Source organism: Astyanax mexicanus, chromosome 4 (genome assembly GCF_023375975.1).
Source record: "Astyanax mexicanus isolate ESR-SI-001 chromosome 4, AstMex3_surface, whole genome shotgun sequence".
In the NCBI taxonomy this organism is placed as follows: Eukaryota; Metazoa; Chordata; class Actinopteri; order Characiformes; family Acestrorhamphidae; genus Astyanax; species Astyanax mexicanus.
In genome coordinates this window covers 10348439-10362629 of record NC_064411.1, presented here as the reverse complement: position 1 = coordinate 10362629, position 14191 = coordinate 10348439, and the positions used below count along the sequence as shown (strand labels likewise).

Sequence of the window (14191 nt, the reverse complement as noted above, 5' to 3'; positions counted from 1 at the left end):
TTATCATTAACAAAAAACAAATGAAAAACCTAAAACTGAAAGTAAAAAAAACATTTTCGTTAACTAAAACTAATAAAAACAGTAATTAACAGAAAAAAGTAACTTACTGGAACTGAATTGAGAGTTTATAAAGTTTATAAGCACTGTTTCCACTCCAGCAGTTTAAGAGCAGGTGGTGTTGATGGTAGTTGATCATTTTGGTGAAAATTGGGGAAACCTGTAGAGTTCACTCTAAAAACCAATTAAAACTAACTGAATTGGATGAGAAAAGGTGAAAATAAAATTAAACTATAATGAAGAATTCAAAACTATTATAACCTTTCAAATAATTCACCAGTTAGAATGTTATAATCATGCAGATCTGGGAGCTTCTCCACGCGTTTGACGTGTAGCGCTGTGTTTAGCTGTTCTTACACATTTGTTTTAAATAATTGGTCTGCGCTCTTTCAGTGTTGCAGTGTTCATTACATTATTCTGAACAGATTTCAGAATAATTAAAATTAAAAAACGCGGGATATGGGAGACTACTGTAGAGACGTTTTCCTGTTTCTTTTTCCTTCACGAGCAGCCCGAAGTTCCTCTTTTAATTGAAGAATTTCTCGGGCACAGCGAGGGCTACGGCAGGTCTCCCCCTCCTCCTGCGGCTGGGACACTGTAGAGCTTAGATTCCCTGACCCGAGTTTGGATCGGGCTTCGGGCAGAGAATCTAAGCTCTACAGTGTCCAAAGAGATTTCCCACAGCATTCCTAGCAAACCCACTCCAAATACGACTTAAAACTAACTGAATTTGAAGAGAAAAAGTGAAAACAAAATAAAATTTAACTATAGTAAATTGTTCAAAACTATTATAACCCTGTAATTTACAAGTTAAACTGTTTAAAAAAAGGTGCCCCAGTTAAAATGTTATAATCACACAGCTCTGGCCGCACAATCCAGCTGTTCTTAAAAAACATTTTTTATTAAATACTAGGTTTATGCTCCTTCAGTGTTTCGGTGTTAATAATTACATCATTATGAACAGATTTCGCTCATTCGAACAGCCCGAAAACAGGCCGTTTAAGGGTCGGCTCGGCTCGGGCAGAACGTGCACGGGCTCAGGCAGGGTCGGGTCTGATTTTTTGGGACCAATCTAAGCTCTAGTACACTGGGCTTGGCTGTGACTGTGACCCCAGGGCGGGCTGGGTTGGACTGTGCTGTCGGATATGTCTCCCCACACACAGGGCAAAAAAATTAATAAAAAACTTAAAATTTCAAAAATTAGTAATGAAGGTGAAAATATTACTTAAATGTAGCTGGATTACTTAGTTATCATCGCAGCACTGTCCGACCTGGACGTTATTACCGCTTTCCTTGACCCTGTACGTTCTTTTCACCCTCATTGGCTAAAAATATATTTAAATACAGTTCTAACTATCATCTAAACACATGGAAATCGCCAATATTCGCCCTTTCCCTCCCAAAAAAAAGCTAAAATCCAAAACATAACCAATTACCACTGACCTAAATCACTGAAACAAAGCAAACACCCTCTAACTTTAATAAACAGACTCAAAACGAACTTCTTTGATGGAATCCTGAAGTAGAGATAAGTTACAGAGAGACAGGATACTTCATCTTCAGCAATTAACACTTTATTAAAACAGAGCTCTGGGAACGACTTCCACTCACAAGGAGTTCATTTCTTTCTTACACATACAGTTTGACTAACAACCGGCTGAACTTGACGACCAGGCGCTAACGGCCAGATCTTGCAAGTAACGGACCTTTAATACAGAGTATTAAGTATTTTAGATAACTTAATGAGTTTGTGTCCTTTGTCTCAACTGCCTTCCTCTGCTATGTACAGTGACATCCTTCTGTAGATCCTTCAGGCACGCCTTTATCTGTGCATGGATTCTTTGGAAGTCCCTCACACTGAGTTTTGTTTGGGTTGCAGGCAGGTCTTTTAGGAATTTGACGAACTTGTGGATGTTTACTAGATTAATTCTTATGGTCGTGGGTTTGTTTCGGTCTGTTTTCAGAACCTCCACCCACCTGTAAACAATAGAACATAGAACAAAATACAAACACAAACAAAGTGTTAATTTAAAAACCACAGTTGGATAACAAATTAATGGTAAGTATAACTTACACTAATTAAAGGTAAGTATAATTTTTAATACTTACTCTGCAATCTTCGTTGAGTCGGCTAAAAAGGAAAAGTCCCCCTTCAGGAGCTTGCCCTCTCCTGCAAACAAAAGAAACCTGCGGACGTGGCTCCGGCAGGTACTGCCATTGTCTTTTACTTTGCTTGAAGGATTGGCCCCGACACAGAAGACAAAAAAGTCTTGTAGGACTTGTTCTGGAAAATATAATATTTACATGAATTGGAAAATTGGAAAAAACATTTTTGCCTTTAATATGAAAATGCTAATAGACGCACATACCATATTTTGGGGTATGCTCTGTTTCAAAATCATCCTTTCTGGAAAATTTATTTCGGAGCTTTTTCTGGGGGCTTGCCATGTAGAGCTGCACCAGCCTGGAGAGCTCCTGGCTTTTATGCTGGCAGTCCTGCCTGGGGCATTCTCCCTTGCCCAAACCCAGACGTGCCTTGAGTTCCTGATTTTCTCTCAGAAGCCGCTGGCAGTCTGTGTTTGAGCAGTTGGGTGTGAGGTCCTGGGTGGTCTCCGCCGGCACTGGCTCTGGTTTGACATCTGTGGACATTCCAGGTGTTTCAGTGTCGGGTGGGATGTCTATGGACCTCCCCAGGACTTCCGCTTTCAGGCGGGAGGTCCGTTGATGTCCCTGGCTGCAGGCTAGGTTCGCCGTTGCTGGTGCGTTGGGGGGTGGTCGGGTCCATCGGTCGTCCTGGCAGCCCAAATCCAGCACGCTGACCATCAGCACCTGAGGATGGGTTTCCCTCAGTTTTCCTAGCTGCTCCAGAATGTATTGTTTTTTGCACCTTGTGACGATGCTCTTAGCTTCATCGAGCTATAAAACATGTAAACACAAAAGAAACATTAGCTAATAAGTATTATTACTAAAAGTATTACTAACATCCTGTAATAAAAAGCGAACAATTTGTTTCACATACCGTTTTATCAATGTGGCATTCTGCGTAATGCCTGTCAAGCCTTTTAACCGTTTTCCCGCATTGAGGCTCCTCACATCGGAACAATCCCTTCACGCTAAATATTAATAATATATTTTAGTTTAGGCAATTCTATATAAAAATATGTTTAAATTAAAAAAACATTTTTTACAAGTAGTCGAGTATTAAGTATAAAAGTAACTATTCTGTTATATTTATAAGTAGTAGTTACCGTCCGCTGGAGAGGCTCAGGAGCAGGGCCTTCTCTTTGGGATTCACCACGTTGTGGAATCCCGTCAGATGCTTAGGAAGATTTGAGTATGTGACATGGCAAATAGGGCACTGCTGGTGCCTCATTGTGTCCTCTAACCAAAAATGTGCCGATTTCTGGAAAGAAGGTGGATTAAGCGTTATAAGCTAATTCTCGTTTTTAAGGAATAACAGGGCACAATTGAGCCATTAGCTGTGCCTCGCTAATCCTCCTTCTGCTCTCTGATGTCACGTTCGCTTTTGCGCAGTAACAATATTTTTTTTTATACATACAGTACAGGCCAAAAGTTTGGACACACCTTCTCATTCAATCAGTTTTACTTTATTTTCTATTTACATTGTAGATTCTAACTGAAAGCATCAAAACTATGAATGAACACATGTGGAGTTTTGTACTTTAACAAAAAATGACCTGGCCTCCACAGTCACCAGACCTGAACCCAATCAGATGGTTTGGGGCGAGCTGGACCACAGAGTGAAGGCAAAGGAGTAACAAGTGCTAAACACCTCTGGGAGCTCCTTCAAGACTGTTGGAAAACCATTTCAGGTGACCACCTCTTGAAGCTCATTGAGAGAATGCAAAGAGTGTGTGTAGCACTTTAGACAGGAACGTGTGACACATGTACACTAAGGTTACACAAATTAACAATATGGACCATAATAATGGACCAGTTAGGTTCGTTCTGGGAGCAAAGTACATGAAATAAATGTATTAAATGTTATTAAAAATGCAGTAGTCACAAAGTACAATTTTCCCCAGAAAAAAAAAAATCTTAATGACCAAACCACAGGTAAATATTCACTTTCAGTTCCAACTTTAACCTTTCAGTGAAAGTATCAATCAAACCTAAACACCCATTTCTTTTTTTCCCTAGATTTATTTATTTAACCTTGGTAAGTATTAACTATTACTATTAATTACAGACTATTTACAGTTATTTTATTAACTAACTAATTATTTATTTCTTCTTTTCTAGGTTCCCTTTCATTATTACACTTATTCTAGTCTTAGTCTTTTCTTAGTCTAGTTTTAGAGTTAGAAATGTATTACCTATTTAAGAATCCTTCAGATTAAATATTTAGATCAACTAAACCAAAAACACACATTTAACTGTTACAAAAGAACAATAACAATCAATAAACAAATAGAACAGAAGTGTATCACAAATCAAATGTCAAAATAAATACGTCAGTAACCAATAAACTTTTCCCTTCTTTTCACAGATCTCAAATCTTCAAATAAAATACATTTTACTTCTCATGTTCTGTTATATCAAAAGTTCAGTCCACTCAATTATCAAGAAAAAAACTGACCTGTTTAAGTTAGATGAAAACAGTGTCTGAGTAACTCATATCATCTCTACTGTTCACACAATTACATTCACATGTCTGTAGCTTAGCAATAGCTTAACATTCAGCAGTATTATTACAAAAACAATACCGAAATATTCTGAATACAGTTTATAATAAGTGCTATTTTCCCCCACCGTTGTACATACACATTAATACAGCTTCTCCCACAGCTTATTTAGCAGTATTAGCTTAGCTGTTTGTAATGCACTCAACGGCATTAGCTTAGCATAGTGAGTGGCGTTAGCCGCTAGGCTAATTAGCGCTATTTTACAGCTCTATTTACTCTTGGCTATTTCAGTCTAAAAACACACTTTTCTGTGTTTTAACACTCACCGAATCTCTCCCGGTGTTCTTACACCATATTTTAGACGCAGTTTGAAGCAGAGTTCTCCGTCCACCTTCAGGTTCCCCAGGGCTAAACAGGAGCGTTTGGGCAGCTCACAGTCAGAGAACTTTCCTCCCTTACTCCACACGGTAGATCCACAGGTTCAGCAGCGGCACTCAGCTCTTTACTGATTGTTTCTGATTAAAAACGCTGAGTTCTGGAGATTTCTAGTGTTAGTGTTCTTAATATTACGAGCTGAAACAGTCTGTTCAGAAGCTCTCTCTCCATCTCCGTCTCAGAGAAGTTTTTCTGAGTTAACACAACCAGAGTTAACGCCCACTTTCCAAAACATGACCCGCCTCCGTCTCTTACAGGAATGTATTGGCTGCTATTTTGTGCGTTGGACCCTCTGAGAATTCTGATTGGCCGCTTTCAGCGCGCTGAACTCTCTAAAGAAGTCTGATTGGCCGCTTTTTAGCGCCAATTTTTATTTCTTTTGTGAAATAAATTAAAACTATTTATTTGAAAGAGTTTTTGTTTTGATTTTTTTTAAAAAAAAAATATATATAATATATATAATTATAAATTATTATAATTTGCATTCTCCATTTATCCACTTTATCAGTGTCTTTGTGACCCATAACTCCACATGTGTTCATTCATAGTTTTGATGCCTTCAGTGAGAATCTACAGTGTACATAGTCATAACAATAAAGAAAACGCATTGAAAAAGAGAAGGTGTGTTTAAAGTAATGTCAGAAGTGTTCTCATAGATATAAGATATTTTCTAAATTTAATACAGATTTTTCTGAATGTGTTTTCTGAATTTAATGTTAATGTGGCATCATATGATATGGCTAGCACAACTTCTATTAAATAACAGAAATAGCGTTTTAGGGTCGCACAAGTGCTAGGATGCAAGTGATTTGCAAAAAATCACTTGAACAAAGACATGTATGTGAATATATTCCCTAACTCCCTAACCATTAGAGTTACATTAGAGAACGTTAGTTCATCATTTGGTCCGTCTAGTCGACTTGAACAACCTAACAGTACTTTGGTCAACGTGTGACTTACAGGTCTTCTTTAAGTAGAAAAAAAAAAAAAAACTTTGATGAACACATAAGTTCCTAACCATAGGGTAAGTCATGTTATTCAAACTACTATTAGTTTAATTAGGGCGACTAGGCGGAATAAATGACACATTTTATGACTGTCTAAGACCTTTGGTTAGGGAGTTCTCATATGTGTTTATGGTTATATTTTCTTTGCATTTACCTTCTTGTTGTCCTGCAGGTTCTTGAAAAGGAGATCGTACTGCAGCAGATCTTGTTTGTTGCTCACCTTGTCTAAAGTCTTTCTATTTATGTATTCTGAAAGCTTTCCATAAATTGAGGTCATTCACACCTACTCCCTGTAAAATCACTATCTGACATCACAATGGACCATCCTGATTTCTGTATAGAAGGGTACTTCTCACTTGTAAAAGCATTTGAAAATCCATATGCAAATATCAGTTTAAATTAAACTGTAAAATAAAATTGATTTCTTTAAGAATTGATTTGTATATAGGATGGTGAATATTTTTTTTAAACTTTTCCAAAATGAGTTCAGCAAGCATTCTCATTCTACTACAAAATATTACCCAATTTTGATTTTTTTTTTGTTCACAGTTAAGTAAGAAGTTACTGATGTTTAGACTATTTGGGCCAAATTATATCTGGTTCTGTTTAGAAATTTAAGACAAACACCTCTGGTTGCTTGAGTCACTTCAACACATTATTCGTCACAAAGATCCATTAGAACTAAGAAATCTGGGGAGATAACAAAAATTATAACAAGCAGGAGGGAGAGAAGTAATACAGAGGGGAATTTTTAGAAATTGAGTTATTTTACAAAAACCTTTACAATGAAAAAACTACCAAGAAAGAAACAATAGGAGATTTTTTTTTAATTGTAGATTAAACAATAAATAGTCAGGAAGTTTTAATAGTGGATTTTACAGGACCCATTAAAAATTCTTAAAGGTTTTAAAAAAAAGGAAAGGTGCCTGGGAAAGGATGAACTCCCTGAGGAATTTTATTTTACCTTTTGGGACATTTTAGCTACTTACATACTGACTCTTTTTAATGAATTTGAATAATTGGACCGACTCCCAGACAGCTTCAGGTGAGGGATAGCAAAATATGGGGTTCCTAGTGGGTGGGGCTGCTATACAGTGACTTCAGCAGCAGAGTTTTGTGTAAATGGGCACCTCACAAAAGCGATCAGTGTACACTCTGGCATCCGCCAAGGGTGCTCTTTATCTCCGCTTCTGTACGTGGCATGTAGAGAGCCGCTGGTGCAGATATAGAGAAAAGATAAATGGATTAAAGGACTAGACTTGCCAGGCAGACTGACGCCGACTTGTTTGCTTTTTATGGATGACATTACACTTTTATGTTCTGACATGACAGCAGTGCAAAGGGCATTGGATATGACTGACTGGTTTGGAAGAGCCTCGGGCGCTAAGCTCAATAGGAGCAAGTCCGAGGCCCAGCTCTTTGGATCGGGGAGGAACATTCAGACTGACCTGGATTTCGGTTTTAAAGAAACTGATATAAAGATTTTAGGAGTAAAATTTGACAGAGAGGGTGGTGGACGTGGTAACTGTACTGAGACGATGGGGAAAGTTAGGCAACGTTTGGTGTTTTGGGCACTAAGACAGTTGACGATGGAAGGAAAAATATGAATTATAAAAGCTGTAATTTTATTATTGCTTTTATTGTTGTGTTCTGATTTTAGTCCCCAAATAAGTTTTCATTCAGGTCCAGATCGAGCCATCTTTTATTTCCATAAAACACGCAAATACACACACAAAACAACGACAATGTTGTAAAAAAATAAAATACATAACCTATGGTCATCAAGATGTGTTTACCATGTATTTTATTTTACATTGTTTTATTTATTTTATTTTTCAATGGAGCTTAAAGGAATACATGGGGAAGGGGAAATCACGTTTTAAAATGAAATGTGATGGCATTAGTCTTGATTTTATGTGTGTACTGGTTTTAAAATGCAAGTAATTTTTATGATGTTCCCTTGGTTTTAAATAGCTATGAATGTATGTATGGTGACATTTGTTTTACTTACTAAAAAAAACGTTTCTAATAAAGGGCTTTCTGAAAAGATTGTGCTGTTTATATCTGCATCTTCTTGGGGAATGCATTGATCAGTAAGTTATTCAGTCACTGCATATAAAAGACTGTTAAATTATTCCCCTTTACATAAAAAAGCTGTACGTTGTAATACAAACTTATAGAATAAATCTGCATATTGAGAAATTACAAAATTTAAATTTCAGTAAAATTACTTTATTTTATTTTAGTGATGTAATTTAACCTTTGCTGTATAATGCTTGGATAATTCTATCAAGTAACTTAATTACACTGTTATTTAAATGCAACCTTTAAATAATAGACTTAAAATGTATTAATGCAGTATTTAATTTATTTTTTAATTTTTGGAATGTTTACTAACAGAAAAAAACATGTAAATTGCTATACGTTCACTGTAAAAGTACAGAATTTTTTTTACAGGAAATTATTGTTAAATTAAATATGATAATTTTCTTGATTTTTTTTGGTAATATTTTGGCAAGTTTTGCTGCAGACAACAACCGTTTTTATGTTTTTTTTTTTTTCTTTTTTTTGTTTTTGCAGTGCATTATGAATTATAGATTAAAATTCATGTTAGAAAATCTGAAATCAAACCTAAAACATTTAACATATTTTATAAAAACTCAATAATCATATCCACCTTCTGGAAATGTAACATTCTAGTAATTAAAAGCCTATTGTAGATACATATGTAATTACATTTACATGTTGAATTTGCTACACAAATATTGTGAAGAATTGTAGGTTTTTCAGCTAAACAGTGAGACATCTGTGGGCGTGTCTAGAAGCACCCATTCAGAATATGCTACTAGTTTCTCAAACCACCAGAGACACCAGACTCTCTGAAATGTATACAAATATATATACAATTTTCATTATAAAAAGTATCAAACATTTATTTAAATGTAATTTAGATTTATGCCTAGTATAGCTCATTATTTCCCCCCTTATATAGGCTTTAAATGCCTCCCATTTTATTGATGCACTAGTCTGGTTTGTATTAAAAGTAAAGTAATCTATGATTTTCTCTTCAAGAAATTCCTCAAATTCGTCAGACTTCAGCCATTTAGCCTGGAATCGGAAGGGAACCGGAGATGAAAAGAAATTTGGAAATTTAATTGATAAGATAACTGGGGCATGGTCCGAGAGTAATATAGCTTCATACCAACAATTCTGGACCATAGATATCAGACCAGAGGAAACAAGAAAGAAGTCTATTCGTGAATATGTTTTATAGGTACTAGAAAAGCACGAATACTCTGTCTTACTGGGATAATGTTGTCTCCAAATCTCCACCAAATTGAGATCTTTCATAAAGTTTCCAATAGTTTTCCTGGCTTGTTGATGGGAAGTGTCAGAACTATTTGAACGATCCATTGCTGGATTAATCACACAATTAAAATCTCCACCAATTATGAAATGGCCTTTATAAGCTGACATAGTTAAGAAGAGATGTTGGTAAAAGGCAGGTGTAGAGATTATAGTACCATTAAGTATAATAAATCTCCCAGATGGATCCAAATATTTATCTTTCAATTTAAAGGGGATTGATTTATGAACCAATATTATGACCCCCTTAGCATGAGATGTAAAACTAGAGGAAAAGACCAGACCACCTAGATCTGATTCTATTCACATCTTTATCTACCTAGTGTGTCTCTTGTAGAAAGCACACTGAAGTATTCATCTGCTTAATTCTACCCAGTACTTGTTTAAGTTTGACAATTTTGTTCAGACCTCTTACGTTCCAGCTAGACACATTTATAACTAAGCTATCAGACATAACCAATGTGATTGAAACGCGACATATGAGGTTAACCCGTTCTTATTTTCACATTCAGGCCATGTAAAAAATACCAAAAACAATATGATTAAAGTGAGCCCCACCACACATTTCCCCAAACAAAATGTGATATTAAACCCTTCCGAACAAAGAGCTTGAGTTATATGAAACGTTTCATCCACAAAGTGGGTAACGTATACATCTGCACTCATAACGATAGTCACAAGTGGGCTGGCTGGCAAACTATGAATGTTTTGACCAGAGAAAAAAAAAACATTACACACGAACATTAACAACAACAGTACACCTAGTAAGTGATAAGTAAATAATAATGGTATGAATAACGTATCACTTAGCAATCACTTACTTAGAACTCTGTAACTTTTGAGACAATCATGCTAGTAGATCAGAAGGTAACATACTCAATTGTCTGCGGATTTCAGTCTTTTTTCCGTGAATATTGCTTCATAGTGGTTGCATGCAGACGGGAAGACAAGGAGGCGATAGATAGGTCGTTAGGTCCCGAGGTCGTCAAAAGCCTGCAGGCTTATTTCCTGGATGTATTTTTCGGCCTCTGAGACTGATTTGAAAACCCTGCGTTTACCGTTGTGCGTGATTTTCAGGTGGGCTGGGTACAGTATGCAGTACCGCACACCCAGGACTCGTAGCCAGGCTTTCACTCCATCGAAACCTCGCTGCAACCTGCGGGTCCGGGCCGACAGGTCAGGAACAAATGTAACACGTTGATTCTCGTAGCGTACCTCTGTCATGTTCCTGGCAGCTCTCAGTACCATTTCCCGATCTCGATAGCTCAGGAACTTCATTATTACCACCCTTGGCAATGTGGATTTTGGGTTTAAAGGACCGATCCTGTGTGCTCGCTCTATGACAGGGGGCGAGGTAAAACTTTCACCTAGTGTCTGTTTGAGCCACTTCTCCAGAAATCCACACAAGTCGCAGCCCTCTGCTTTTTCAGGCAGTCAAACCAGTTTTAGGTTAGAACGTCTGCTCCTGTCCTCTTGTTCCATAATTCTGTCGCCAAGCATCTCCACTGTTTCACTTTGCCTTAAAGAGAGGTCACATCATCTTCTGTTTGTGAAATTCGTTCTTCCGTCTCCCCAATTCTTTGCGAGTGTGACTGGATGTCCGCTTTTATATCGCTAATTGCTTTCAACATATCAATCGATTGTTTGCTCATATCCTCTTTCAGCATACAAATTTCTTTGAGAATGTCACTATTTGTGGGTCCCTCTTGTGTAGCGTCTTCAGCGGGAGAATCCAGCGTTACCTCGCTAGCATTACCCGTAGCTACATTAGCTCCATTAGCCCCTCCGTCTTGTGGTGCTGTTTTACCTGGTTGTTGACCAGATTTGGCATTTTTCGGTGGCATGGTGTTCAGCAAAGGTGCGTGTGTTTAAAATGAGTAAAACTGTGTCTACTGGTCACATTTAAGGATTAATTTAAGAGATACAGCAGCGAGCCTCGCGTGCGTGCAGCCTCTCACTAAGACGCCATAACCGGAACCCGTTTCTCCTAGTTTTAGTAATTATATTAAGCCACGTTAAGATTCATCCTTATAACAGGCTTCAGTGGAAAGAAACCCCACATTAAGCATTTTTACGTTGAGTGGTTCTTCAGTTAGCTGGGTTAGCTCTGCGGTTTTGGAGTAACACTAATGCTATTCTGCTGTATCACTCAGCTCGCCTCAGCGAGGGCAGATAGTTAGTTGATTATTTGGATCAGGTGTGTTGTGATCAGTATAAAACCAGTGAGCGTAAAGCCTGAAACAGGGACAGCACCTGGATTGGTTCTGATATCTCTGCGATGTGTGGATTAATAACGTTAACAGCTTAATTTAATTTTTAGTAAACAGCGGAGGTAACTGAAATGTGCTGTGTGCAGTTTTTTCTAATCCTCCTGTCCAGAGGTACAGACCTTGCTGCCAACAGTAAAAAATTGTTGGGACAATAAAAAAAATAAGAAGTTGCTACTGAGGACTGACGAGAAAACATTTTAGCATTTTTGAGTGTTGTGGCATTTCCATGTGGACGGAGATATTTCTAAAAACGCTGCTTGTGTGGACAAGACAAAAACCTCTGTTTTTAAAAATATCCGGCTTCGTGTGGACAGGGCCTTGGAGTGGGATAAACGTACAAAAACTTTTATGGCAATATGGTGTCCCAGTAGTTTTGTCCATATAGTGTAACTGATGTAGGTAATTATTTTTGGATAATTTACCTGCTTTTATTTTAATACATAATACAATTTTTCTTTTCTTTTTTTTTTTTACAGAATATTCCAAGGTTTCTCCTGATTTTCTTCCCTACCAACAACCAGGATATTTAACTAAGAACAGTGTTAAACTGCTGAAAGAGGTGAAGCACTAGCCGTCCTGAAGAATCTCTAGAACACCCAGAAATTGTTTGCTACATTTAACAGAAGCCAAGTCCCGACATGGAGAAACATGAACAATCTGTCAAGAGTTTTACTAAACAGAGTACTCTCAAAAAACACCAGCGCATTCACACAGGAGAGAGACCGTATCACTGCTCAGACTGTGGAAAGAGTTTTAATCAACAGAATGATCTCAAAATACACCAGCGCATTCACACAGGAGAGAAACCGTATCACTGCTCCGACTGTGGAAAGAGTTTTACTCTACAGAGTACTCTCAAAATACACCAGCGCATTCACACAGGAGAGAAACCATATTACTGCTCAGACTGTGGAAAGAGTTTTACTCTACAGAGTCATCTCAAAATACACCAGCGTATTCACACAGGAGAGAAACCATTTCACTGCTCAGACTGTGGGAAAAGTTTTACTACACAAAGTGAACTCAAAATACACCAGCGCATTCACACAGGAGAGAAACCGTATTGCTGCTCAGACTGTGGAAAATGTTTTACTCAACAGAGTCATCTCAAAACACACCAGCGCATTCACACAGGAGAGAAACCGTATTACTGCTCAGACTGTGGGAAAAGTTTTACTACACAGCGTCATCTCAAAAAACACCAGTGCATTCACACAAGATAGAAACCGTATCAGTGCTCAGACTTTTGGAAGTGTTTTACTCAACAGTGTAATCTCAAACTGCACCAGTGCATTTACCAATGCCTTTTTATTGGTTCAGAAAAATGATTCTTATCCAGGGATGATATTTATAGAATTCCACGTTATGTTTTCATGTATGTTTAAATACCTCGTTTGTTCAAGCCCACAGAGATCTCCACCACTAGTTAAACATGTGTTTTAAACACAGAATCATACATGTTACCGCAAACTTCATAAATTAAGAACAAATATTTTATAATCCTGATATGTTGAACCTTTTTCATGATATGAATGTTAAAAAATGGTAAAAACTTTACTGATTTACAGGTGCACTGCATTGGCCTTTAGAACTAATAATATATTTAAAGAGTGTGGATTTGCTTAGTTGAGTATGCCTTGCCATAAGTAAGAAAGGGTAATTTAGGTGAGTTTATATATTTAATTCTGACAGTGTTCATTTAAAGCGGCGGAACGTTTATTGTCTTTATGGTTTACGTGCTTTGCAGCGCAGTAAAGTTGCAGACCAATCATGTGTGCTGTAAGATCACCACACGCTCTCCTCTGCCAATCAGATCTGTGCAGATGCGAGAGGGCGGAGCCACATGTAACATGGAGGAGGCCGGATGCTAACGCAAGTCGGTTTTATTAGACATATTACAAACCAAGAAACTAGGACAAGAAAATAAACACTATGACTATAAAACAAAGGACTAAACCCGGTCCAAACAAACAAAGAAGTAAAATAAACTAACAAAGAATCAAACAATATAAAGAAAACAAACCACAACTCCGTAGACAAAACACAGATTAACATCCAGACAGGGTTGAACAGGACAGCATCAAACAAAAAGCACGGCAGAGAACAAAGGAGAACATAGGGTATTTATACACAGGCACACACTAGGGACACCTGTGGAGGTAATGAGGGGGCGGAGTTACATATGAGATTGAAGGGGTTACCGATGACAGGGCGGGGCTAAGGCGGAGACAAGACCAAAACAAAAACAGAGCCATGTGAAGCACATGAATGACATGGGGGAAGTAAACAAAACAAGAGAACAGAGGACAAGAGCAGGAAGGAACCAAAAATAAAGGAAAGACACTAGACAGACACAGACTAAGGTGTGACATAACCTCCCCCCAACGGCGCCACTATCAGAGGCGCCAAG

At 37.7% G+C, this 14191-nt stretch overlaps 3 protein-coding genes across 5 annotated transcripts in view; 1 reads left to right on the top strand and 2 right to left on the bottom strand.

Moving 5' to 3' along the window:
* The window catches only part of LOC125801199 (zinc finger protein 271-like), an 883173-nt gene that overhangs the window by 418557 nt on the left and 450425 nt on the right, over positions 1 to 14191 (bottom strand). The window lies entirely within an intron of this gene.
* The window catches only part of LOC111190059 (NLR family CARD domain-containing protein 3-like), a 260290-nt gene that overhangs the window by 42359 nt on the left and 203740 nt on the right, over positions 1 to 14191 (top strand). The window lies entirely within an intron of this gene.
* The window catches only part of LOC111190407 (uncharacterized), a 305136-nt gene continuing 292714 nt past the window's right edge, over positions 1770 to 14191 (bottom strand). The window contains exons 1-6 of one of the 2 annotated variants that reach the window (XM_049477668.1): positions 5030 to 5389; positions 3306 to 3460; positions 3077 to 3170; positions 2427 to 2973; positions 2167 to 2341; positions 1770 to 2034 (exon numbers count right to left, since the gene is read on the bottom strand). In XM_049477668.1, coding sequence (XP_049333625.1) covers positions 1797 to 2034; positions 2167 to 2341; positions 2427 to 2973; positions 3077 to 3170; positions 3306 to 3430 — 1179 coding nt within the window. In that variant the 5' untranslated portion in view covers positions 3431 to 3460; positions 5030 to 5389 and the 3' untranslated portion in view covers positions 1770 to 1796. Of the gene's footprint in view, positions 2035 to 2166; positions 2342 to 2426; positions 2974 to 3076; positions 3171 to 3305; positions 3461 to 5029; positions 5390 to 14191 lie in introns of those variants that run through there. The other variant, XM_049477669.1, reaches the window with a different exon arrangement.